This window comes from Engraulis encrasicolus, chromosome 14 (assembly GCF_034702125.1).
Source record: "Engraulis encrasicolus isolate BLACKSEA-1 chromosome 14, IST_EnEncr_1.0, whole genome shotgun sequence".
NCBI lineage: Eukaryota > Metazoa > Chordata > Actinopteri > Clupeiformes > Engraulidae > Engraulis > Engraulis encrasicolus.
The window spans coordinates 25,415,706-25,443,051 of record NC_085870.1 but is presented as its reverse complement, the minus strand read 5'-3'; the positions used below and the strand labels follow the sequence as shown (position 1 = coordinate 25,443,051).

The following is a 27,346-nucleotide window of genomic DNA, read 5'->3' as shown; positions in this document are numbered from 1 at the left end:
TGTTGGCTTCACCAACCACCACACTCAGCGCCATCTTCTTCTTTCATCTCATGGGTTAGGGCATCAGACTTGTGGCCCAAAGGTTGCCGTGCTCGACTCCCAACCCGCCAGGTTGGAGGGGGGAGTAATTCACCAGTGCTCTCCCCCATCCTCCTCCATGACTGATGTATCCTGAGCATGATACTGTCTCGCCACACTGCTCCCTTGGGGTGCCATTGGGGGCTGCCCCCTTGCACGGGTGAGCCATAAATGCAATTCCGTTGTGTGCAGTGTGCAGCGTTCACTTGTGTGCTGTGGAGTGCTGTGTCACAATGACAATGGGAGTTGGAGTTTCCCAGTTGGGCTTTCACTTTAACTTATATCACGATACAGTGGTCACGATACGATACACATTGCAATGCATGTGATTGATATGATGCGATACGATATGTGTAGCATTTTTTTCTTTTGTAGCATAGCAATTGAATGCCACAATGCAATGCATTTAGAATGTATTGATGCCTTTGGACTCATTAACACTGTTAATTCATAACAATAAATAATTTATGTCTACCAGTAATACATTTTGACTTCTACAAAATAGGAATAAGTGTGTGGTCTTTTATCTACTGACTAGGTAATGGCAAAAACTTGTAGCTAATATAGGTGAGATAAACATCAGAGATGCTTCTGCTACAAGCAGGAACTGCTTGGGCTACTAGAAGGATGATGCTGGGGATTTCTATGCTGGTGTTCACTAATGAGGATGGTCTGCGACCCCACCAAGTAAAGTTGAGAACCCTCCGGCATCGTCAGCAGGTTCCTCAAGCTCATTAGCGTTTCGCCCCTTAACCTGTACGCTTCACCTGAGTGGGGCAGCAAGGGTGGTTAGCCTTCGCCTGCAGAAGGATTCCAACTGTGGGATCTCCTTAACCACAGCCATCTCGAGCTAGTCTCGGCTACCTGACCTATTTCCCTAATGGCTTTCTTCAGGTGTTTTTGTTCCAGGCCGAGCTTCTGAGCGCACTGATGTAGCTGGGAAGCCTCTGCATCCTACTTCAATAGGAAACATACTGGCATGCCATCCTTTGAGGACTGCCTCATCCATCAGGTCCTGATATTTCCCTGACTTCTGTTGGTGCGAGATGGCAAGCCTGTCCTCACACGGCACAGTGAGCTCCGCTACTAATATGGTCCTGGTGCTCCTAGACATCAGGACCATATCAGGGCGGAGCGAGGTCACTGCGATCTCTTGGGGAAAGACCAATTTTTCCACTCTTAACTCCCAGTCTGAGGCATGCTGTAGGAGGGAACGCAGATGTTTTTTGCCCGTCTTCGGCCTGGGGGCCTGGTCACCTTGGAGGTGGAAATGAGTGACAACAGGGGCAGTTGTCTGGTTCTCATTGGCCCTGCCTCTCTGGAACTCCACCCACCTGGCAACTTCTGTTAGGACCTTGTCGTGCCTCCACCTGTATCGGCCCTCTCCCAGCGCTTTAGGACAGCCTGACAGGATGTGGTGTAGTGTGCAATGTTCTGCACCGCACTGAGCGCAAGATGATGTTTCCTCCTTTCCCCAGATCTTTTAGTTGCTAGGGGTTGGCAAGAGGTTGGCTACAGCGCGCAGTAAAAATGTAAGCTTGCCTTGATCAGTGCTCCACAGCTCCTTCCATGACAGCGGCGATCGGTCCAGAGCTTCATCCCACTTCATCCACTGTCCCTGGGAGGCAAGCCCCACCGTTTTCACTCGCCTGTCTTCCTCTGCTGCCTCTCGTACTGTTTGCACCTGAAGTTACCTTCTGCCGTCCAGGTTAACCTTGCTCCACTGCTTTGTGCTGTAGTTTCCCACGCCCAAGCGACCCTGGCAGACAATGCCTACGATCTCCTGGTGCTTCCAATAGGCTTCTGCTTCCGCCACAGCGACTTGAGGCTTCCACTTCCTGCCACACCTGATTGAGTTGCCGTTGTGATGGACTGTTTGGTCTTTGGAAAATCACAGCGTACTGACTGCTCTCGCCTTGGTGGCTTTGAATTCCTCAACCACAGATGAGACAGGTAGGCAGAACTTTGATGTTTTGCTGTATAGGTTTACAGAGCTAAAGGAGGGAGGAACGCCCAGCCATTTCCGCAGGAACTTGCTGCACAGCCTCTCCATTGCTTCCACTGTGGACATGGGGAAGTTGTATAGCAGGAATGGCCACTGCAGTTTGGGTATATTGCCATACTGAAAACACCATGCCTTAAACCGGCCCAGGAGTTGGCTGATTGCTCTGAGCCAGGTGTTCAGTTGAGCTTTGGATGTCACTGAGGTTGCCTTTGTCCTTAAGAGAGCTGTCGTAGTTCTTGCCAAGACATCGGATCACTTGATCTTGGTTTGTGGGGGTAAAGTTCCCCACTGTGAATCTCATACTCATCCTATCCATGTGTGCCATTACTAGGTGCACCACCTCTGGTGGTACTAGGTAGTGCTCCAGTGCCTTTTGGATGAGCTGGTGAGGTACACTTGAGTAGGCTTTAGCTAGATCCAGCCAGACAACCGACAGAGTGTTGTTTCCGCTCTTTTCCTCCTTGATTATCTGGCTGATCACTGCTGTATGCTCGAGACATCCAGAGTACCCCGGAACTCCGCCCTTCTGGATGCTAGGGTCAACATACTTGTTGCCAAGCAAGTATGATGTCATCCTCTTTGCAACAATGGACCAGAATGTTTTCTTTTCTACATCCAGTAGTGAGATCTGGCGGAAGTCATCTACTGCTGAAGAGTTCTGTCCTTTAGGCACAAAGCAACCTTCAGCGAGTGTCCACAGTCTAGGCTCCTGTCTTTTCTTCCAGAGTGTCCGTAGAAGCTTGGCTAGTCTTCTTAGAAGCTGGGGGCAGTTTTTGTAGATTTTGTATGAGGTGCCTGATGGACCTGGCGTGGAACCTGCTCTGGCTTTCTCCACAATCGCTCTCACCTCAGCCATTGTAAAATCTGATAAGTTAAAAGGGACTTTCGGCGTGGGTTTTGGTAATCTGTATGGGCACTCTCCAAGTGGGATGTTCCTTGATGGGTCACTGTGCACTGCAGCCACACTATCCTCCACTTCCTCTTTGGGACAGTTCAGCTTTCCACTCTTGGGCTTTCCCAGGAGCTCTGCTGTAAACTGAAAAGGGTTACTGAAAAAGGCTTTCCTCTTCCAGCGTTTCTCCCTCTGTTTATATATAATATATTGTCATGACTGCTCAATGTCAATATAACATGTGAATACCTTTATTAACTCTGTAGCCTTTTTGAATGATCCATCAGAGTGAGGCATACTACTGTGTGTGCGACAACAGCACTTTTTTCTCTCTCTTTTTTTACAATATTACCATATATATATATATAAAATTTTGGAGGATTTGGGATATTTTTATAGGGATTTTTTTTAGAAAATAATAATGTGGAAGTGGAGGGCTGGGATGCGGTGGGGATTTTAAATTTATTGCATTATTATTATTATTATTATTATTATTATTATTATTATTATTATTATTATTATTATTATTGTATTGTTTTTAGTTTTTTTGTTTGTTTGGGTTTTTTTTAATGCTGGTTTATTTGTTTTGTATGTGCCTTGGGGTTGGGGTTGTGTTTGTGTGTAAACTAAAAACTTCAATAAAGAAATGTTTGAGAAAAAAAAAAAAAAAAATATATATATATATATATATATATATATATATATATATAATATTTATATATATCAGGGGCTTTATGCCTTTATTTGACATTACAGTCGAAGGTGGTGACAGGAAGCGAATGGGACAGAGAGACAGAGGAAGATCGGGAAAAAACACACTGGGGAACTTCGGGGTCCCCATGGGTGGGCAAGCCTAAATGTGGGGGTCTTAGTGCGCTGCACCACAGCACCCTCCTACAACAGCATTCAACACACAGATGACTATGATGCGCACCTGCACACACACACACACACACACACACACACACACACACACACACACACACACACACACACACACACACACACACACACACACACACACACACACACACCTTCGGCCCTCTTCTCTGTAGATTCCCTGTAGATCTTAATGATATTATTTTCAGGCTGAACGCAAAATCCATTGAGTCTTCACATTATAATAATAATAATAACAATAATAATAATAGTATTAGGGTATATTATTTATGTGGTAAATGGCAATACAAATGTGAGTGTCAAATTCAAAATCTTTCTAAAAGACAGTCCAACAGTGTTTGGCTGATTCAAATCACATGCTTATGTAATAACCATGTAGTATAGTGCAGATGTTTTTCTGTGTACTTCTGTAACACCACCTTGACCTTTCTCCATGACTCAATCTTTGCTTTCCTCACCTTTGAACCTTGCTTTGCTTCTTCGTGTCTTCTGAAGTTTTATGAGCTAATTTGACCTGTGGATTGGAGTCACATTCCTGTCGACCCTCCCCTATTATGAGCCTGATGTAGGCTAAACCTCTCAAGAATCAAGACTCAAGTCTTAACTCTTGTCTCTTTCTGTGATCACTTGTTTCTTGTACCGATGCACGTATCTTTTTATGTTTAAACCCCATTCTCCAAAGGCTTTGCATTTGCCTTTGATTATGTTGCATGCTTCAAGTAACCCCCATCAATCCAGAGGTTGGCAAATGAAGAGTTCAGATGCAAAACCCCCTAACTCCATTTCTGAAGACCTGCACTTCTATATTTTTAGAGAACCCCGTTGTTGGTTTGGTTTACATTCATGTACTTGATAATACATATAAATAGTTATGTTACATAAATAAAATACAAAAATATGCAATTTTGATAGCTTTGTATTAAATAAAAATGAAATAAGATTATTTTCTGAAAAGGCACTTAGGGGGTTTTGCATCTGAACTCTTCAGATGTCCCATCATTGAGGTTCTATTTTACAAATAGGATTTCCATGATTAGGCCTGCTCTTGGCACTATATCAATTAAACTGAATTCCATTAAAATGAGCTGCACCAGCGACTCCAATCAACTTCGTTACCCAAACTTAAAAATGTCAACAACAAAAACATCTGGGCATGTTGTTTTGGTAGAACATTTCTAGGGTTTAACTTCAACCAAGAATCAACCAACCAAATTTTCTTGAAATTAGTCCGTTCTTTCGGCTTCTCTTCATCACAGTACGGTAAACCGATAAAGGCCCTCCCACTAGCAGTAGATCATCTCGGCGCTCAGTCGAGTGCGAGTATCCATCCTCGGAGCTGCAAGAAAAGACTGGTGAAGCGCTAGCACAATGTCAGCTCGGGGTTGTATTTATCTTTTACCGTCATGAAGGGAGAGACGGATGCCTTGCCGATCAAACGGGACACTCGGTCACGATGAGAATTCATTTAAAAGTCGTGGCGATTGCGGTATGTTTCGGAGTTTTTCTACTTGTGTACTTTTTAGGGGGGAATCCAGCCGACGAGCCGCCGTTGAGAGAAGTTGAGGAGAAGGACAACAGCTACTTTCTGCCTTCTTCTTCTGGGCATGGAAACATTGTTGCAGCGAAACAGGCCGAAAAGTCACACGAAGAACCCCGTGTAATCCCAAAACGCCCACGATTGAGCCGAAAAGAAGTGAAAACATCAAGCAGAGGAGGCGCAGGCAATGCAAAAACTAGGTAAGAAGAAATGTTGTCCATAATGGTGTTTTGCACGGCGCATGCATTCCGATACATGCATGGCGACGTGCATCCACGTCGAAAAGATGGCACTGCATTACTCGGTGTGTTGAACTTTTGCTTTTAAGTGTTATTCATGCATTACAAATAACCTACTTGTGGTATAATAGTGTGTACGAATTGGTAACGCGTGGAGATTCTGCTCTCCTCGGTTGAATAGAACTACATACGCTGCAAAAGCTCTCTGTTGTTGCACGACCTCAAGTTAATTTCTTCCCCCTCGTCTCGACCAAAATCAGCGGGGTGAACACTTTCTGTCAGGATGGACGTGTTCTCTCCATCGGAGATGTGGTTGCATTGGCTCCTCATTCTTTTAGAGAAATTAACAACAAAGAGTAGTCTGCATACCATATGAAGACTGTCCCTCCCACCCCTGCGAAAGCCTTGACGCGTCTTTGAAGTTTGTCTGTTGTTAAAAAAAACAAGATATCTCAAAATGTTTAGGCAACATGGATGCTCAAAAAGCCAAATAAGTCCGTATCAGTGCTGGACTGCTGGAATTCGATTGTGCAAAAAAGAGAGATAGGCCTACTTTTGTTATGAGAATACTACAGAGCCCCAAAAAAGAGCAGGGAGGGGAATGCACATCTCTGTCAGTGGGTGAAGTGCAGTTGCTCTTTTAATTTGTCAAATAGGTGTAAATGGTGCAATTGTCACAACAGATGTGACATAGGTCACCATGAGGATAATCCCCATCAAAGAACACGGAAGCACAGAAGAAATAAAATCAATCGGTGTATCTCCCTTAATTAACTTAGCAATGCTCCCTTAAAGCTCCATTGAGGAAAAAAAGGGTATTGCTGATTCGGCTCACTGCATGGGTCAATAGGCGATCAATACAGTGCCACGATCTCGGAATAAGATATGGAGGTCAGGGGAAGGCTGAAAGGGAAAGCCCTCGTCATCGAATCACAGTCACAGTACAGAAGAATTTACTGATCCATCCTGAAGAGTCATTTATATCCTTCATAATATATGGAGGTCAGGCTAAGGCTGAAAGGGAAAGCCCTCGTCATAGAATCACAGTCACACTCACACTACTGAAGAATTTACTGATCCATCCTGAAGAGTCATTTGTATCATTCACCTTTGGATCAATGGCCCACACAAAATAATCTTATCAACAATAAAAGAAATCCTACTACTGCCCATAATTAGTTATGATATCGGATTACCCAAAGCCTTTTTCTCCCTTGTGAATGCTGGCTGCTCTATGCTGTTGTGATATAGAAATCTGCAGTCAAAGGATCTTTGTGGCTACAGTATGATAATGACTTAACCAGAAGAAGAAAGGTCTGTTTTGATGACGAAGCCACTCAGGAGAGGGCACGCGCGCACGCATGCACACACATACACACACACACACACACACACACACACACACACACACATACACACACATGTTAACTTACACGTGACACCTCAGTCTCTGGCATGGATGAGAAAGCTCAGGGGAGCCATCCAAGTTAGCACCCCCCCACCCCTCTTTCATATAGAACGTTGATTAACTCTTTCCGGTCCTGTCCCATGCACGGACACAGACGCACGGACACAGACGCACGGACACAGACACAGACACAGACACACGGGCACACACACACACACACACACACACACACACACACACACACACACTCACACACACACACACACTCACACACACACGCACACACACACGCACACACACACACACACACACACACACACACACACACACACACACACACACACACACACACACACACACACACAACTGACTGTGCCACCACCAGCACTGTCTGCAGTCTCTACCAGAGCTTTGAACCGGTTCAAGGAACAAAAACGAAAACCAGGAACTTTTTGTATTTTACAGGGAACAGAAACGAAACCGGAAACGTTATTATTTTTTATGTTCTGGAACGGAAACACTTATTTAAAAATAATGGTAACCGGTTAATACCGGTTAATACTGTTCCTCAAACTAAAACATAAAGTAATTATTCTCCTGTACACTTTACCATGACGGCTGCGATTCACGTCCTGTGTGACATTCTCTGACTGAATGGAGAGAGAGCTGTGGATTACAAAGTCTCCACTCCACATAAGAGAAACCACTGTCATACAAAAGGGCAGTTTCCATTGCATCATTGATATTGCAGAGAAGTACGTGTAAAGCGCACAGAGAATGTTCGACGTTATTAGGCATCCATGGCCGCTTCGAATATGCACAAACTCACAATCTTCATCATAGCGCTCCCCGTGACCCAAGTCAGCGTGGAGCGCGCATTTTCATCATTGAGGTTTATTCTCCGCTTAGGTCGTCCCTGAATGACAAAATTCTGGAGGATATTCTTTTCATCCGCTTGAATAAACAGTTTGAAAGTAGGCTGACTCATTTGCACTTCCGTCTTTCTTGGTTAATTAACATCAGTTAGGCCTATGGGGAGTAATCAGCTGACAGGAACGAAATTAACCGTTCCGGGAACAATATTTTTTTGCTCTAACCGGTTCGGGAACGTCAATTTATTGGTGGAACTCATAACCGGAAACGTTATAATTCTGTTTCTATTCGGAACGGAACGTTTGAAAAAAAATAACGGTTCAAAGCCCTGGTCTCTACCACCCCAGTTCACCTCTCTCACTGTCCTCCTACAGTCCTTTCGCCTGGTCAGCAGTCAGCACGTCATTGGGCAGGGCTGCCTTTCCTGTCCTGCTCATCCCCACATATACAAACGTTCCCCCCGAACCGACTGGCCCGGCCCGGGACGCATCACTTCCTGTGGACGCAGTTTGGCGTCGCACACGCTGCAGGGAGATTTCCTGTCTCATCTGTGCTGCATAACCTCTTTTTTTTTTAAAGGTCGCATTTGTGGAGCGCATGGCCAAAGCAGGTGGAGTTTATAAACACCATTCCAACAGACTGTGACCTCAAACGTTTGTGCCAAAACGAAAGGCACCGTTTGCCACTGACATGCAATTGTTTTTGTGGTCGGCAGAGGAAAAGCTTTACATTTACTAATGACTGACAATCCCAAAAGGACAAAGATGGCTCAGGCGGAGAGGAGGGAGCAAAAGCAATAACCAAACTCTGTGTGCTGTGCTGTGCTGTGTTCCAGCTCTCGTGCATAGTGTGTCAGTGCGGCTGGATCTAGTTTCATCCAGTTCGGGGTGTAGCGGTGTCTTGCCTGGCCCTGTGTTTTCCATGGCTGGGTCTTCCGTGTGTGTGTGTGTGTGTGTGTGTGTGTGTGTGTGTGTGTGTGTGTGTGTGTGTGTGTGTGTGTGTGTGTGTGTGTGTGTGTGTGTGTGTGTGTGTGTGTGTGTGTGTGTGTGCCAGGATGACGTGGAAATAGCCGAACTGTTCAGAGTCTGCTGCTCTCAATTAATCACTCCCAACAGAACAGCACAGCTTGAGCTTTACGCTTACACTTTGCCTAAGTGTACATGCATGCTATGAAGACCACAACAACTGTACTTTTTCCATTCCATAGGCACATGCACACTTCTGTAGAGAGAGAAAGACAGAGGTAGAGACATATGTGTTTGTGTGTGTTTGTGTTTGTATGTGTACGCGCGCGCCACAGCAAGTTTTGTAGATGACTTGACGCTGTCCCACAGATGTGTAGCAGTGTAAACAGGACAGAGATTTGTGAGAGCTACTACTACTACTACTACGACACCCATGACATTGGCGATCATTTTTTAGAAGAAAGGGCAAGCGAGCGTGAAAAGATGCATAAACTGCTTTTGCAGGCGTTAAGCATATGCTCCACTACACACCGCTGGTTGCAAGGCTTCATTAAAGAGGAGGAAAACGTGAGGTGAATGCGGCATGCGGGTTCAGCAATGTTCTGGAAAGCTGTGAGGGCGTCATCCAGACTGACTGACTGGCTGAGTGACTTCAGGCTTCTCTCCTCCCCACCCTCCCTCCACCTCCAGGCACAGGCAGAGACAACAAGCCGCTCCCTCACTCACGAGAGATGAGAGAGAGAGAGAGAGAGAGAGAGAGTCCCTCCCTCACACACATGAGCTTGATAGAGAGAGAAGAGCGAGGGAGGTTCAGCTAAACCGAGGGAAACAAGGAGAGATGGAGGTCGCTCCTCTAACTCTGAGTCCTAAGTACTGTCTGTCTGTCTTGCTGGCTGCTGCAAGTAGTGTGCAAGACATGAAGCCAGAAAATGGCACAAGAAAAGGCACCCAGAAGATGAAAGCACTGGAAAATGTGTTAATCAGTCGGGTGCCGGAGTCGGAGACACTGCACACTTCACTTCAGGGCTCTATTAAATGGGGCTGGATTTGCTTTGGCTCCAGGGGCAACCTGGCGGAGGGAGATGAAAGCGACAGTGATGATGTGTGTTACTTTTTTATTCTCTCGCTCTACCATCATCTCTGATTTCATGGGAAGTCTTTTGATATTATTCATATGATGCAGCAGCAGCAGACATTCAGTTTGGGTAGGGACGGAAGAGAGAGCTTTTGGGGCTCCTCAGTTCAGGCTGTGGTGCGAGTGGTGGTGGCAGTGGCGATGGCGAGGCAAGCAAAACCCTAACCAGGCAGGCCACACCCTGCTAGTGACGCAACACCTTCTGCTTTGCTTCTAGTCAGACCAAGAGCAATGCAAATATCATTTCTGATGTCCTGTAAAGTCGGAAACTCCACACACTTTATTGGACACCAGTCAACCAGTAGCAAACCTATGGAGGCGGGTCAATCATGGCATTTGGGAAACATTAATTGTTATGCTCTTTGTCAGACCAAGTCTCGAAGAGATTTGAAAGTCGATGATAATCAGGCTAGCAAAACGCACAGATGCTGATATGTTTTGCACAAGTCAGATGGAATGCTTTTGTGTTTTTGGACGGTGGCTGCTTGCGAGGATAAGTTTGGAGAGGAGGGGGAAAGCAAATGAAATGTTTCGCAACACGCAATACCCGAGGCCAGAGCTGTGACTGTGCGAGTGCCAACACAATCACCACAACCTGGGTAAACATCAGACAATGAGTCACTCGGCACGCATTTTCGTTTTGTAGATTTTGCACTAAAATGTGCAGAAATGTGTATTTTCACATGTCTCTCAAAAGTGTAGCCATTTACATTACTTTGTGTATTTTGCAGAAGGAATTTACTGGTAAGGACTGTTCTGCTCTGCACAACCAAACCATGTTAAAGGAAATATTTCCCATAGTCAGTGGCAATTACCTCAACAAACAAGGGGCCTATACTACAAAGATGGTTCAGGATAAGTTATGGTTAAATTAAGAGGTAAATCATCTAATAGAAGGGCCTGGAGTCCTCATTTCCTTAAGAAAAGCTCTTGTATTAGAGGATTTACCTCTTAACTTAACCTTAACTTATCCTGAACCAGCTTTGTAGTATAGGCCCAAGTACAGTAGGAAGGTAAAGTACGTAGCTATTTTCCTCGTTTGTTTACCCCCTTCGTGTTGTAGTACCTTTGCCTGAGGCCCGTTTGTACAATAATATAGTGTAGGCCCCTGTAGGAAGGTAGCATAGCTGTTTACCTCCCTTGTGTTTACCCCCTTCATGTAGTACCTTTGCCTGAGGCCCGTGGTGTGTGCAATGATATATAGACGTTGATAAGCTCCCTCTCTGAGGCCTGCAACCTTCCCTCTGAAGTCCTCTTTTGTTCTGTTACGCGCAGTTGGCGAAAATGCATCCAGATGTGCAGAAGGAAGTAGGGAAATGGCCTACATGTGAATGCCTGGTGTGCGTATAATAGTGTAGGTTTACAAAGCGTCAACAGTCAGTCAGTGCTTTTGAGTCCACATACAGCAATTTTCATTGAATACATGTGTACATACTGTAGTTGTAGTATGTATGTCCTTTGTGGGTGGTGACCTAACCATGCCGAAGGCACGTTATTTGTAGTCTCAGACGTCTCTCTCTCTCTCTCTCTCCTATTATATTTCAAGTCAATGAGCTTTATTGGCATGAAAAAAGTAAATGTATTGCCAAAGCATAAAATACAATGAATATGTGTATACTATGTAGTTATCCGTCTGTTTCCAAGTCCAGGAATCCTCGTATTCTTTGTGCAAATGTATTGAAGTGTATGTGTATTTGTGTAAATGTCCTGATTTTCTCCCTATCGCTCTTGCTCGCTCTCTTGCTTGCTCCGCTCGGTCTTGCATGCTGCCCCCCCCCATCCCTGTCTACATTCATGTTCAGTCCTCCAGCTACCCTCTGCTCTTGTAAATTAAAAAACTGGCATAAACAAGCAATTGTGTATCCAGAGAGCGCGATCACCTTCAAAAGGAAGCTGGAGCGGTGTGGTGTGGTATGATGTGGTGGTGGTGGTGTGGTATGGTGTGGTGTGGTGTTCTGCATTCACTCCTCTCCCACCACCCCCCGCCACCACCAGCACCCCCGATGCAATGCTCATCTATAATAATTTGTGCCGAGCGATTGTCCCTCAGTCAAGCAGAAAACGAAGTGTCACGCTTGAGGGCTGGCCCGCTCTCCTCTCTTCCTCTCTCCGCCGCTCTCCTCTCCTCCGCTCTCCCATCTCCTCCTCTTCTCCTCCGTTCTCCTCTCCTCCGCTCTCCTCTTCTCCTCCGCTCTCCTCTCCTCCTCTCCTCCGCTGCATCTGTCAGCCCCTCATGTGGGTTTATCTGCAGCCGGCACATGTTCCCATCGCAGGGCAGGCAGCCACCATCACACAGGAGAGAGAAAAGCAGAGAGGAGAGGAGAGGAGAGGAGTGGAGAGGAGACATTATTAAAAACCCACTCCTCCTTTCCTTTCCTTCCTTCCCTTCATCCTTTCATTCTTTCACCTCCACCCATGCCATCTCTCTCTCTCTCTCTCTCTCTCTCTCTCTCTCTCTCTCTCGCGCGCGCTCTCGCTCTCTCTCTCTCTCTCTCTCTCTCTCTCTCTCTCTCTCTCTCTCTCTGTTCTTCTCTATTAGGGCTGAATAATTTATCGAAATGCATTGAAAATCGTGATTTTTGGCAGCAACAATTCAAAAAAAAAATGGAAAACCATGATTTAATCGTGATCGCACCAGGGGCAATATAGTGACCTGTCTTCCCATTTCCTTGAAGTCAGAGCATGTTGACAGGCTGGTGTTTCTAGCCAAAAATCTCTAGACCCGTGAAAGCTTCCTGCTATTGCCTTCTAGTACATAATTATTACAATTCAGTTTTATTTTGTTTATTCCTTACATTATAAATTCTTGGTTATATTTCATTTCATGATTTTAAATAACATTATGCACTTTTTTATTGATTTTTATTGTCGATTAATAGCAATTGTGATTTCAATTTTCCAAATAATCCTGATTTCAACTTTGATCCAATTGTGATTATCATTTTCACATAATCGTGCAGCCCTACTCTCTATATCTCATCTTATTCTCTTTCTCTCACTCTCTCTCTCTCTCTCTCTCTCTCTCTCTCTCTCTCTCTCTCTGTCATACACACATAAGTCCCCTTTTGATGTGTTTTTCGAGCCCTCCTCTTTCTTCTCTCTAGTCTTGTTCTCTCGGGCAACATAATTATTTTGGCCGCCCGGTTTGTTTCCCTTGCAAAGAAACTCGATAAATGGCAAGCTTTGTTCCTCCAGGGTGTCGCTTGTTGTATCTGCGAGAAGCGAACCCACCAGCAGCCCAGCAGGCCATGAGAACATCAATTTGTGTACACACACTCACACGAGGCTATAAAAGCATGGTCCCCCCGAGTCCCAAACCAGAAACATGTGGCGGCACGTCATATGTAGCTGTAGCTGTTAGAAACACAGGACCCCTTGTAGCGACCCTGCTGGGGCCATTTGGACCCCTTGTAGCGACCCTGCTGGGGCCATTTGGATTCGGTGGCTGGGCTGGCTGTCATCATGGTCCCCTGTGTCCCCCCTAGTCCTGTCCCCTTGATCCCTGGACATCAGTCATGCATGGGATTAGGGCTGCACGATATCAGAAAAAAAATCCATACTCGATAGCGGCATGCAATACCTCGATAATGATATTTAGAAATATAGCCGAGTGCTTTTCTTGTCACTAATCATCACTAATAATGTCAATCTGTGTGGTGGGGCGTGGGTTTGGTCATGGCAGGCTTCTTGCGCATTTGTTGACATTCAGCAAGTGATTGGACTGCACAGAAACAAATGTTTTACTTCTTCGCGAAAATTAAATCATTTTCGTGATACGGATATCGCCACTCTTGATATTGCGATTTCGATACATTTTCGATATATTGTGTATTGTGCAGCCCTACATGGGATACAAGAGGGGCTTGGCTGGGAGAGAGAGAGAGAGAGAGAGAGAGAGAGAGAGAGAGAGAGAGAGAGAGAGAGAGAGAGAGAGAGAGAGAGAGAGGAGGGAGAGAGAGGGTGATAGAGAGAGAGAGAGGATGGGGCATAGAGAGAGAGAGAGAGAGAGAGAGAGAGAGAGAGAGAGAGAGAGAGAGAGAGAGAGACGTTAAGGACGCAGGACTGGTGGGATAAATGACGACGGCCAATGGGGACCATGCATCACAGCTACATCCGCTAGCTGTCAGAGCTGGACAGCATCATGGGTCACAGTGTGAAATATGTCTCCCACACCAATCATTTTTTGTCTTTATCTTTTGCTTTATGTCTGTCGCTCTCTTCCTCTTTCTCACTTCCTCTTGCTCTCTTACTCCCTAACCGTCTGTTGTCTTTCTCTCTCTCTTTTACTAAGTGGTATATTTTGTTCTCCTCCCTCAGTCTTTCTCACAGGCTGTCTCTCTCGTCTCTTTCTCTTTCCATCTCTGCGGCTTATTTTCCCCTCCTCTCTCCCGCTCTCCCCATCTCTCCTCCTCCTCCTCTCTCCCGCTCTCTTCCCATCTCTCCTCCTCCTCCTCTCTCCCGCTCCCTTCCCATCTCTCCTCCTCCTCCTCCTCTCTCTCGCTCTCTCCCCATCTCTCCTCCTCCCCCTCTCGCTCTCTCCCCATCCCTCCTCCTCCTCTCTCACTCTCTCTGGTTTCTGGTCATGGTCTCATTTCCTTCCTTTCTCTCATCCCAGTCAGTGCCAAGAAGCCTTTAAACGGGATAATAATCGTCTTTTCCAGGGCACACAAGGACAGCCTGTTGACATGATTGCTAGCTGCAGAAATGTTTTGTCATATGTTGTCGTGTCATTGTCATGTCATGTCATGTCATGTTATCCATGGGCTGATGGTATTCAGGATCAGTGCTTGATTTCAGGCTTGACAGAGATTTGCAAGAATAAAAATCTTGAGAATATTTAGTTGTTAGGTTATTCTTATTTCGAAAAGTGTCAAAGTTTCAGCCCTGTGTCTTTTCGATCAGCCCTGGTTCTTGTCTTGTCATGTCGGCCATCTTCAATAACATCATGATCTCATGAGCCTCTGCTGATGCTCCTAAAAGGCAAAAGAGTGCTGTGGGTTGACTGTTCTATCTGAATATTGAAGGTGTAAAAGCCCCAAAAATGTATAAGCTTATATCCGTAACATCGCAGTCTGCTGCAGTTTACTGCACAGTGTGTGTGTGTTTGTGTGTGATTATTGTCAATGTCTTATTTCTATGTCTTATGTCACACTGGACTTGACTTGACTTGATATGTATATAGATTAAAGAAATAAAAAACTCCCATGTTGATCTCCCAAATCTCCGCTGGTCTGATGCTTCTCCAAACAGGCAGAAGAGCGTTGCGGGTCGCCCCGGGGCGAAGAGCGGGAGCGCTGGTAGCGTCCGCGCCGCGACGGGTACGCGGGACGGCCTCATGCACCTGGCCGTGGTGGCCTGTGGGAACCGGCTGGAGGAGACGCTCACCATGGTCAAGTCGGCCCTGATCTTCAGCGTCAAGAAGATCAAGTTCCACATCTTTGCCGAGGAGGGGCTGTCTCAGGAGTTTGAGAAAGGGGTATGTACTGGATGTTTTTACGCCCTGATGAAGACCCAGTGCGGGTTGAAACCGCTTGGCGGTTTTATCTTTGTAACGATGCCCATGGATTAATAAAGGGTTTTTATACTAAGGACAATCCTTGTTGGCTGTGGAGTTGCCTGAAGTCGGCCCTAGTGCCAACACGCTCTAAATGAAAGGACTTTAGTCTTCTTACTTCAAGAGCACCCATAGTTTGGAGTTTACTAAGTTGGAGAACAAGAGCGCTCAGTCAACCTTTTCTGTTTGTACTGGATGAATATTTAGTGGTAAGAGACTGTGATGGTGATGGGCAACCTGAATTTAGAAGATGGATACTACAATCCAGTGCCACTTATTGGACAGGGTAAAACCAGGTCTTTTGGAATGTGCGGCACTGGACTACAGTATGGTATGGTATAAATTAGCTGCTACCAGAATGGCAATGACCAAGTCGTAATGTATTACTAAGGGCTCCGACAAAGTTTTGAGCACTGCTCAGCTAAAATTCGATTCCATTGTTTTCAATAGAACCACGCACACTGGTGGCGCTGATGTCCGCGGACATTCGCCGATGTCGGATAGCAATTAGAGACGAGTTCTATTTTGTCGGCGCCGCCCGTTGACTATCAATGCAATGTTGGGGTGAAATTGGGTTTGGAGGACCGAATTATGTCGGAAGCGAAAGTGCGCCGCAGTGCTGTCGGAGCCTATGTGCGGCCGGCCTAAAGGCCCTGTGCACGTCACAGTGGTGTAGTACCATGGTAGTGAAGTAATTTCAGTGACAATGTTCCAGTGGTGGAATGGTGTGTGTTAAGGGGCTACACAGTAGCTTCTGAATCCAGGTTGACCATGAAGGGCCACTGTGGTACTGACAAACTGAAAGTGTCTATCTGCAAGCTGAATACGTTTTTTACAACTGCTGAGTTTTGCGTATTTGAAGACCTGCATTGCAAAATTTGACATATTGTGGAAAATTGGGATTTCTTTTCGTGTGTGCGCGTGCGTGTGGGTGTGTGTGTGGGTGTGCGTGGGTGTTGGCAACATAAAGTGTCTTTGTCTTTAAGGGGAATACTGTTTTACAAGAACACAAGTGCTGTGGTTTGACGGTGTAACCTTTCCTCTAAATGTTTCACATTAGGGTATTTTCACAAGTTCACCTCGGCTGAGTTCTATTGTAATATTCTGCAAATCCACACATGTTCATTTCAAGACAGTCAGCACTATGCTCTCGACTCAATGTGCGCCGTCAGCAGCATGAGGTAATGAAGCCAAGGACTGAATATAAATCTGGCTGTTAGAACATACGCTGACCCTTTTTTGGCACCTTTTTGTAATAGCTACATGAGTTAATTAATCTCAGGGCTGGGGGGCAAGTCTGCGGAGCAAGCTGTTGAGGTGCTGCAACAAATGCCACCCTAACCCAACTGTTGAAGGACGTCGAGAGATGCCTATTGTTGAAATTATACTAAAAGAATTAGACATTATTTTGGGTAATACTTTATTTTATGGTGTCTTTTTAGTGTAACCAACCCTAGTACCAGCATGTAATATTATGTACTTACACTGGACATACCTAAACCTAGCATTAAACCCAACCTAGAGGTACATCTAAATTACATAATGTTACATGTTATTACATGATTTGTGATGCTGTACCTAATCACTGTAAAAGTGGATGGTAAGATAAAGAGTAACCTCATTTCTCCAGGGCCACGTTTCTCATTAAATGAAGTATTGCAGCCCATGACGCTCAGGACCATTTTAGCCCAGAGTAAGGTTTTTGGTTATATTGTGCAGGTCTGGGTTGCTTGCCTTGCCACAGTATCTCCGTAATCCTCGCATAGTAGGAAGGAAGGACTCCACCAAAGGCAGAATGCTTTCACAGTGCTTTCAGTAAGCCCTAATAAAAATATTCCGGTCCGTGCGGTTGGCTTTGAACTGCCCCGTGCCTCCTCCCCACTGTGTCTTTAATCTGGAGCCAGATCAGGGCATATTTTACCTCAGAAAAGAGCTGGGTCACCGCACCATTTATCATCTCTCAGCCGGGTAGCGTTACTCTCTTCGACCTTTAGCTTTTAGCTCTGGAGGACTTTTTTTTTGTCTTTTTCTTCTCTGCAAGCGAGCAGATAAAGAGTAGGGAGGGGGTGGGGGGCACATCTGGCATTTTTTTCTTTGCTTTGTCACGTTGGTCTCAACTGTCAGTCTGTAAATCCCTGATGTCATTTGCTTTGTTTGGGCAGTCTGGTGAGCTTGGTGACAAGTGTTGGTTAAGAGGCCCAGCCCTCTGAGAATTATCCTTACATGTAGGGGACTCTTACTTTGAAGGGAGCATTTACTGTACTGTACAACATGTTAACATTCCATCTTAATGTGCCTTAAAGCAACAAGATATGTTGACATTACATGCCGTGTAACTATGGACACATGACACTTAATGGACAGTCATAAAGCTTTGTGCCATTACCGTTAGTAAAAGGCTTCATGCTCTTATATGATCCCTCAAGGGTAAGTGGTCTAGGCATGCCATGCAATGAGTCTCACGACCCACACAGAAACCTTTGGAAGCGGTAGGGCTACATTCATCTCAGTACATGCAATAGTGAGGCTTGTAACCTACAGGAAAGTGAAGCAAGAATATTGCCGTGTGTAGACTGTAGTATGGCTTTCACTTTTCTCAAAAGGCTTTTCTCTGCCACTCACAAGGTCACCCTTTGGCTTCGATACGGATTGTTCTGGTAATGCTCTCTCATCACCCAGGGGCAGAGCTGGTGGCAGAGCAGAAAATTGTTGTTGAAGGGTCATGGCATTGGGAAAGAGGGTTGTGCCCAGGCATCCAAGATCCCCTGACTGCATTCTCAGCCTCTCACAGTGTTCTGTGTGCCTATCGATGCCTGAGGGGGACATTTCTGCACCCTTTACTTGGCGCCTCGTTAAACAGTGATGATATTTTCTGCTAGCCCACACTGGGTGCAGCCATACATCCTGCCCTTTGTGATAGCAATGTCTATGTTGTACCTAACCACTCCATCAAGAGCGAGCTCACATTACAGCAATGCATAAATCCAAAGTCCAAACCAAACAATTCAATGCAGGTATACGCACACGGTTAAATAAACAGGTATGTTGCACATGGTAATGTGGATACGTACAGTATATCAGACACCACTGTTGTCTACCTCAAGCAATAATATAATCATATCCTTGCTTTGATTCAAAACAGATATTTTCTGACGCCACAGTGGAAAAAAAAAAAAATTGTAACTAAGGTATCTGATATGATTTCTGAAATGGAACGGCAAGCTGATTTTTACATTTTCTTAAACAAAAGTTCATATTAATTGCTAAAAAATGATGTTAGTTTAAGGCATTCCTTGCTTCATGGCCTCAGTGCATAACGGTCCATTGAACCTGACAAGGCAATATTACTGTGCTGAGCTACGATTTCTGCACCAACTCTGTAATCTCAGCAGCAGGACGTTGTGTCAGTGACGGAATAGATACATAAACTCTTCATCTCCCGTTGCTTAATTTCATTATATACACCACATGTGCTAAGCAGATGGGAAAACGGATTGTTGTTTTTAGAAGAATAAACATCTGTGAGTATTGCGTGCCATTGGCCCAAATACATTGACACTGTAGTGTCAGATTGCAGCTTACGCTACACTAGAGCTCTTCCAGTGACGATGACGCTGTCTAAATATTTGCTCTCCCCCAGCTGAGTGAGTGGCCCCGTCAGCTGTCTGCCAAGTTCCACTACAGCATCTACCCCATCAGCTTCTCCGTCGGGAACGCAGACGAGTGGAAAAAGCTCTTCAAGCCCTGCGCCGCCCAGAGGCTCTTCCTCCCCGTAAGTTTAAAAAAAGAAAAAAGTCCACGCTAGGGCTGCATGCTTTTTGGAAAACAAAATGATAATCAGAATTATTTGGATCAAAATTGAAGTCACGATTATTCAACAACCATAATCACAAAAAAATCACAAAATGAAATCTAACCAAGGATGTATTTATGTAAGTGAGGAACAAAATAAAACTGAATTGTTATGATTATGTAAAATATCATGAATAGCATGAAGCTCAGGTGGGCCTTCAGATTTTTAGCTAGAAACACCAGCCTGTCAACATGTTCTGGCTTGAAGAACGCCCGAGGGCAGGTCACTACATTGCCCCCTGTGTGATGACGATTAAATTGTGATTTTAATCTTTTTTTTTATTGCTGCGGCACAAATCGAGATTTTCGAATAATTTCCATTAATTGTGCAGCCCTATCCCATTTGGACTTTATAATGTCCTCAATCCACAGGCCATGAATTCAGTAAGTCGTTCAGATTGTAAGGCACATGTTACACTGAATAGTGTATAAACATGACAAATGACAGCACGAGAAGAATAAATGACAAAATACCTCCCCTTGTTTTTCTTCTCTTGTGTTCTCTTAAAAAAGGACCATCTGTCTGTCCAGTGTGTTGTTCTACCTATTTCTGTAAATGCAGCCTAAACACAGTGCTGTAAAATGATGGATTATGTGTGTGTGTGTGTCTGTGTGCGTGTGTGTGTGTGCATGCGCATGCCTTCTGCGTGTATCTGTTTGGCCATCCCTCCCCAGGTGATCCTGAAGGACGTGGACGCGCTGCTGTACGTGGACACGGACGTGCTGTTCCTGAGGCCCATGGACGACATCTGGAGCTTCTTCAAGGCCTTCAACAGCAGCCAGCTGGCGGCCATGGCCCCCGAGCACGAGATCCCCAAGATCGGCTGGTACAGCCGCTTCGCCCGGCACCCCTTCTACGGCGTGACCGGCGTCAACTCCGGGGTCATGCTCATGAACCTGACCAGGATTCGTAGCAGCCGCTTCAAGGTGAGACAGCTGAAGTAGTCACTTGTTGTAACTTTTTTTTAATTTTCTTGTAGAAAACCTGCACTCTCAAGTGTTATTCTTGTATTTTATTTTAGTGGGTTAGCATGACGGACAGATGTTTCGGCTTACGCCTTCTTGAGCGTACTATGTTCACTCGCACCCGAAAACTTTGCAAAAAAAACAACAACAAAAAAACAGTTTGGAGTTGAGCACACTTTTTGAAAAGGACTATATTTTTTAAAGAAATATATATTTTAGGGCATTTTTATGCTTTTATTGGGTAGGATAGTTTGAGATGAGACAGGAAGCAAGAGGGAGAGAGAGCGATTGGGAAATGACCTTGGGCTGGAATGGAACCTGGGTGCCCAGTGTACCAGTCCTAGTTGTACCAGTGTACCAGTCAATGCCCTAGTTGTTTGAGTCACTGCCGGGGCCTGGTTTCCTCTTTTTAATGTATTAGATGAATGGAGGGCTGATGGTATTCAGCTGGATGATTTCAGGCTTGACAGAGTTTGTTTGCAAGAATAAAATATATTAATTAAGTTTTTACTATTCAAAGGCTCAGCCTAGGATTTTCCTCTACTATCAAGCTGGTGAATGTACTGTATCTTTTAATGTTTCTTGTAAATGTATTGATGTTTAGGATTAATTTATTTATCTGTATTTGATTGCTTTTTTATACTTATTTCATACATTTCATAAATGTTGGCCATCAAATGGCCATAGCTTCTCAATTGGCACAATATACTACACACAGAGCTATGCTTGCTTCCTGTTCATATTAGTCTGGCTGCATTGTCTGGTGGAACCGCAATGTCTGCCCATACTGTACTTTACTACAAAGGTGCTGTTCTACTTCCAGATGATAGTGTGGAAATCCATGGCTATTCTGATTGTGTATCCTCCTCAGCACCCAATCATTGAGGTTTGTAATTATGAACATGCAGACAGCACTCAGAACCCTCTAGCAGCATGCTAGGCAGGTACAGTACATTGTGTTCCAGATGAGGTTTTGAAGTTCAGGACATCATGTAGGGAACATCACACCAAAAGAATTATTGCCAGCAGTGAGTCGGCTTGTTTACTGGCACTTTTACAAGATGTGGAAGTGTGTATGCTAGTTCGGTGACTCACCCCTTTCCCTCTCCTCTTTTCCCTCTCCTCTTTTCCCCATCGCCCTTGCTTTTTTCTACTTGAATCCTTTTAGAAACCTTGTGTCTTGTATTTTTTTTTGTCTTTGTTCCACGTTCATTGTCATGCAGGCCGAGGTGCCCTGTCTTCTGTTGTATGTATGCCTCGTCTCCAGCTGCTTATCTGATGTAGTGAGCTGAATAACTACTCATGTAACCTACTTGTCCTTGGACTTAAGTTTGGAGAACATGATCACTCGCTGGCTTGTTCTGAGGCAGGCAGCCTCTAAAAGCACATTTAGATGGAGGTCTTTCTGATTATGCACGGCTCCAATGAAAGACATGTTGTGCTCATTAAGGGTTTTTTTTATTATTTGGGAATTCAAAGGCTCTTTCTTCTTCTCTTGTGCGCTGCATGTTGTCTGTATTTCACATTTTCCAAAATGTGTCTACTGTGTATTCGTTTTTAGTTCAGTGAGTTAATCAGTGACACATTTAAGAGACACGGGGCTTCATTCAACATCAAAACTGCTCTTTAGAAATGGAGATTTGTAAATGGAAAACCAGGATGTGAAGACCAGGATGCATGTATTTGCTTTTGATCAAATAGAAAACACTGTGCCACATTCAATCAACACTCAGTGTTCTTCCTAGATATTTAGTCTTTTGTAAATGTTTTTGGTTTAAAAAAAAAAGCTATCAAAGTATAAAGTCAAAGAGTCACATGAAGGTCTGTCTCGTCTTGTCTTTCTTTCCGTCTGTCCGTGTGTGTCCTTATTTGATTATCTGATCCAATCATGCCCTATTTGACTCCAACAGAACAGCATGATTGCTAGCGGTCTATCGTGGGAGGACATGCTGCACCCCCTCTACCAGAAATACAAGAACCACATCACCTGGGGCGACCAGGATCTCCTCAACATCATATTCCACTACAACCCAGGTACAACTCAACCTCTGATTGTTGGAAAGCGATGTCGGTCAAATAATTAGCTCATGTGGTTGGCTGCCAGTGTCTTGCCCCTCCTCACAACACTGTGTTTATAAACAAAAAAAAACCATGTATACTTAGAACCTGGAGTAAACCAGGTTAAGTGAAGAGGTAAATCATCTAATAGAAGAGCCAAGAGTTCTCATTTTCTTACTCAAGTCTCCAGAGACTCCAGTCTCTTCTATTAGATGATTTACCTCTTAACTTAACCTGGTTTACTCCTGAACCAGCTTCTTAGTATACCCCCCTGTCCTGTCTCGTGTGAGACTTGCTTCACAGGGAATGAGGTATAGGAAGGAAACGTGTTGTTTTGATATATCACACAAGGACTATTATATATTGTCTTGAATGAAAAACTAATTTTGTAAGCGGCACGCAACCTTGCAGTGCTGCTTTGATGTTACAAATGTTTTTTTTTTGTAAACAGTTGGGTTGCAAGCGAACATTGTTTCTTTGGAGACTTTGAAGATTTAAGATAGAATTCCAGACTCTTTATCCATTCCCATCCCACCCATATTGTTGGGTTCTCTACTGTGCTCTATAATATAATGTAATATAGCGTCTACATGATCATCTAGCTGTGCTCTTGGTTTATTTTTGCACTGAATTGAACCCAGAGTTCACTGCATCTCTGGCCATTTCCCTTGGGAGTCAGACTGACAGCCCGAGTGGTTTGCAGACAGACATAAACAACACCCAGCCAGCCAGCCATCCAGTCAGTCAGCCAACATGTTGGTGCCTTTGGCGAGAGAGAGAGGCAATTTAATTGGTTATTGCACTCAAATGATGGTGTCATGGGAAACCGAAGCCAAGGTGCAGACTGCATCGGTCGCAGCACAGTCACAGCCTGGAAAAGCTCAACTCAACTGCTGCGAATCGACAGGAACCTGGGCAGCAGCGGCAGGGTCGGTGTGATAACATTAACAGCACGTTTTCTTTCCCGCCAGTTCTCCCCCAAGTCCTGCCAGAGGCACTTGCAAACGGAAAAAGAGGGACATATGGAAAGAGGCACATGTCAGCAGTTAGCCATTTAAACGGACCAGAGCTGTGCAGATTTCTCCTGCATCTGTGCTCAGGCTTGTTTGTTTATTTTTCTTCCCTCAAGCCTTTCGTTTGGTTAAATGAACATGTCTGCAGTCAGTGGGGTTGGGGTGGTTTAGTGATTCAGTCGTGTGCGTGTGCGTGTGTGTGTGCGTGTGCGTGTGTGTGTTGTCTGTCTGTCTGTCTTTCTGTCTCTTTCGGCAGAGTGTTTGTACACGTTTCCATGCCAATGGAACTATAGGCCGGACCACTGCATGTATGGCAGTAACTGCAAGGGAGCGGAGGACGAGGGGGTGTCTATTCTCCACGGCAACCGAGGGGTCTACCATGACGACAAGCAGCCTGCCTTCAAAGTGGTGTACGATGCCATACACGACGTGAGTTATCATCAGACTTCAGGGACCCTTACACAATAAAAGTATATCTCTTAAAATTACATGACAAATAGTTGTGTTTCACATTATGTAATATATTATATTGTATATGATACATATTTAACATAAACTTTCCATATTAAATACTACAATAAAATGTTATCGATGCTGTATTAAATGGAAGTGATATGTGAAAATGACTTTTTTTTTAAGGAAAATTGTACATTATCCCTGTCACTTGGTTTTCTTTGTTCGTCTGTGGTAAATGGTTGGTAAATTGGGCTGGAAGGAGGAGGAACCCAGATGCCAAGAAAAAAGTTCCCCACTGGCCAATTCTTGTCATGCTTTATATTCACCATCACTGCTCAGGCAGCACATTGCGTTCTCCACTGAGGTCCTTTGTAGCAGCACCAGCCCCCTCTGCTGTTCAGATCTTTAAATCTTTAAAATGTTTTTAGATCACAAATTTGGAATTTTGGGGGAATACTAAAAACAACAGAAAATAAGGCGCACACAAGGCTATTGTAGCTGAAAAGTAACAAAAGAAGTTTGTGGATAAAACTGGAGATACGGAGGTTTTGGACCTAGTCCTTTTTCAATGTCCACTCTCTGGCTGTTTTTTTTTTCTTCTGTTATTTTTAGTATCGCTACTTTTTGTGAGCAGATGCAGGCGCCAACCTTTTTAGTGTCCAGTTCCCTTAGGGTTTTGAGGGGAAACACAATTCCAATCCTCATAAATGTTCATTACATGTTGAGATTGGCATATAATTTAACTTCCATTCTGATAAAATCTGATGAAAGATGGGATTTTTTTTCTCATTTTATAGCGCTCTTTGTGGAATAGTGGACAAGTTGTGGAGTAATGGTTAGGGAGTTGGTCTCGGAACCAAATGTGGGTAGGTGGGTCTGAAATAGCCAAATACTCCCCTGCCTTCACCCCTATCCACTGATTAAACCTTTGGACCTTGATCAAGTCATCTAACCCCACATTACTCCTGGACAAGTTGTCCCTGTACCTAAAAAAAGAAGTCCCTTCAGATAATGTCTGCACTTCTATGAGATGTTTAGTACCTTCATGTGCTCATTCGCTACATTGTCTCTGTTTTTTCTGCTTGCTTGTCTTTCAGTATCCTTTCGGAGAGAATCTTTTCCAGTCCCTATTTTTCCCTCTTCAGACCAAGTTTTTGGACACGGTGAACACGCTGTGTGGCCGCATCCCCCAGGTGTTTCTGAAGCAGGTGGAGAAGACCATGAGGGCCGTGTACGAGAAGAAAGTGGTCCGACATGTTAAACGAGCTGCGTAGTGTCCTTCAGCCACTTCGGTATCGCTATTGGTACTAAGCACTTGGTACCGTCAAGAGACAATTAAGATGAGCCTCGTCCAGTCTACTGTAAAAATACAGGATGTCTTTCTGTGAAAGATGTTATGAGGCGCACTAACAAAAAAACCCTCATTGCATAATAGGAGTTATTTCTTCTCAGTCAAAGTGAGCCATGGTAAACATTGGGGTTGCTGAAGAAGGAAGACTCCCCACATGGACCTTCATGAGAACGTGATGTTCTTGGCCTGCGTGCAGAGGTTTCCACTCCTATACAGTCAACGACTCGAGCACCTACACTCCCCAATCCAACACACATCTCCAATGAATTCTACTCATCAATGAACTGAAGCGATGTGTATGAATGTGTACTTTTCAAGGTTCATTTTGTGTGTATGCTATATCTTCTGTCTGAAGCTGGAAAGAATAACAGACTAGAAGACAAGAATACAGTTACTTCTCAGTTTGCAATGTTTTTTAATGAATGGAACTGGTGGGAGGAGAGCAATGCATATCATATTGTGAGCAGCCACTGAGATATCCGTAGCTGTGTTTTAAATGTTGTGTTTTTATTTAAAGTTGCAATGAAAAAATAATTGGTACCCCCTCAGTCAGACGTTAAAAATGTGAATCACTACATACATCTCATATACATGCATTTCCTACTCAGAAAGTAATGCAACAATGTGAACTGACTCTTTATTTCATCTGTCTTTGAATGTTCAAATTTCAGCACATGCTGAATTTTGCCAAATTCACAAAACTGTACCGTTTACAATTAAAATGCACACACAGTATTTTTAGTTACACAGACTCAAGGTCTAGTGGGATCTAGGCCTTTCAAGTGCACTTTTGACTGGAAATGAAGTTAAGTGGAGAATAATATGGAATTGTCAGTAGTAAATGTCCAATATTAGAAGCTTTCAGATAGCTGTGTGGGAGGCGGGAGCTGAAAGTATTTTGTTTCTATGTATGTACATAGTGTCAGTGTTGTAAATGGAAGAATATGGGGCAGAGGACTGTACATCTGGAAAATGAATTTCTATATTCTGCAATGGGGCCAGTGAGGTCAATCCATTTTTTTATTTGTGTTTTTTTAAATGGGAAAGGGCTGTGCTTGGCCTGTGTTGCATATAAAAAATCCCTCTGTTTTGTAATAAAAAGAATTCATCCACGCACACAGGGTTTTAGTCTTTATTATTGTATATATAATTATTTAACTTTGTTGAAAGCACTAGACAGTTTGGAGAAAAATGTACATGGCGTCAATGACCAACACTATGACACTGTGTGTGTTGTGGCATGGAAGATTTTCTCACAGATTTGAAGGATGCATTTCTCAAAACTGTAGTTGCTGACTATGTTAGCTACTTGAAATGGTGCTGAGATCTGGCATCGAGATATAAAGCACAGAAATAAACCAGGGCAACCAGAAGTAGTTGAAATCAGTGAAAAATGTAATTTGCATAATAATTTGGAATGTGGTGTAATTAAACCTTCTTTGGCATTGTTTTGGCTCAAGGACTCTGGGGATACCAAGTTTTTGAAAATCGGACCTCAAAAGTTACAACACTTTTCCTGTTTGTGGCACCAGAGATTTCGAGGTACCCTTAAACAAAGTAGGCCTACAAGTTCACGACTATGGCCCGAGCTGAACGTTTAGGCATTGGATCAGGCTCTCTCTATCTCAAATATTTCTGGCTTATGTAATACATTGTAGATTTTAATATCTATGTTTAGCCGGATCACACCGCACTCTCGATTAAAAGGTGCCAAACATAAACAAAAACTGTGTAAAATTGAAAGAAAAATGTCTGCACACTTAAATCCCCTTTGTGTTCTTTTTAATAGGCCATTTTTTAATATCTACAAACCGTTGAATAACAATAGTAGGCTTATGCTTACCCCTTCAGCAGTATCGCACTGTGCCTCCCATGCTTGAACTGGATTGTGACCTGGAAGCTCGCAGGTCTGAGCCCTAAGTGCGTGATAAACCCCAGTTACAGTGCTCCAATCTTTATGAAATACTAAAAAAGTGACTTTTTAGTTTTTTGCTTCGCGCCGGCGGAAGTCCACCGCCAGTTCATCCCAGCATTAATCTGGGGGTGGTTTTGTTGCACCATGCT

General features: G+C 44.2%; 1 protein-coding gene across 1 annotated transcript; it reads left to right on the top strand.

Annotated features, from left to right (window-relative positions):
* Positions 1-5,195: 5,195 nt before the first annotated feature.
* gxylt2 (glucoside xylosyltransferase 2) lies at positions 5,196-26,400 on the top strand. The gene is made up of 7 exons (XM_063215273.1): positions 5,196-5,612; positions 15,283-15,508; positions 19,227-19,358; positions 20,114-20,365; positions 22,315-22,438; positions 23,732-23,904; positions 25,029-26,400. The coding sequence occupies exons 1-7, from the start codon at positions 5,329-5,331 to the stop codon at positions 25,203-25,205; spliced, it is 1,368 nt and encodes a 455-aa protein (XP_063071343.1). The 5' UTR covers positions 5,196-5,328; the 3' UTR covers positions 25,206-26,400.
* Positions 26,401-27,346: the final 946 nt, after the last annotated feature.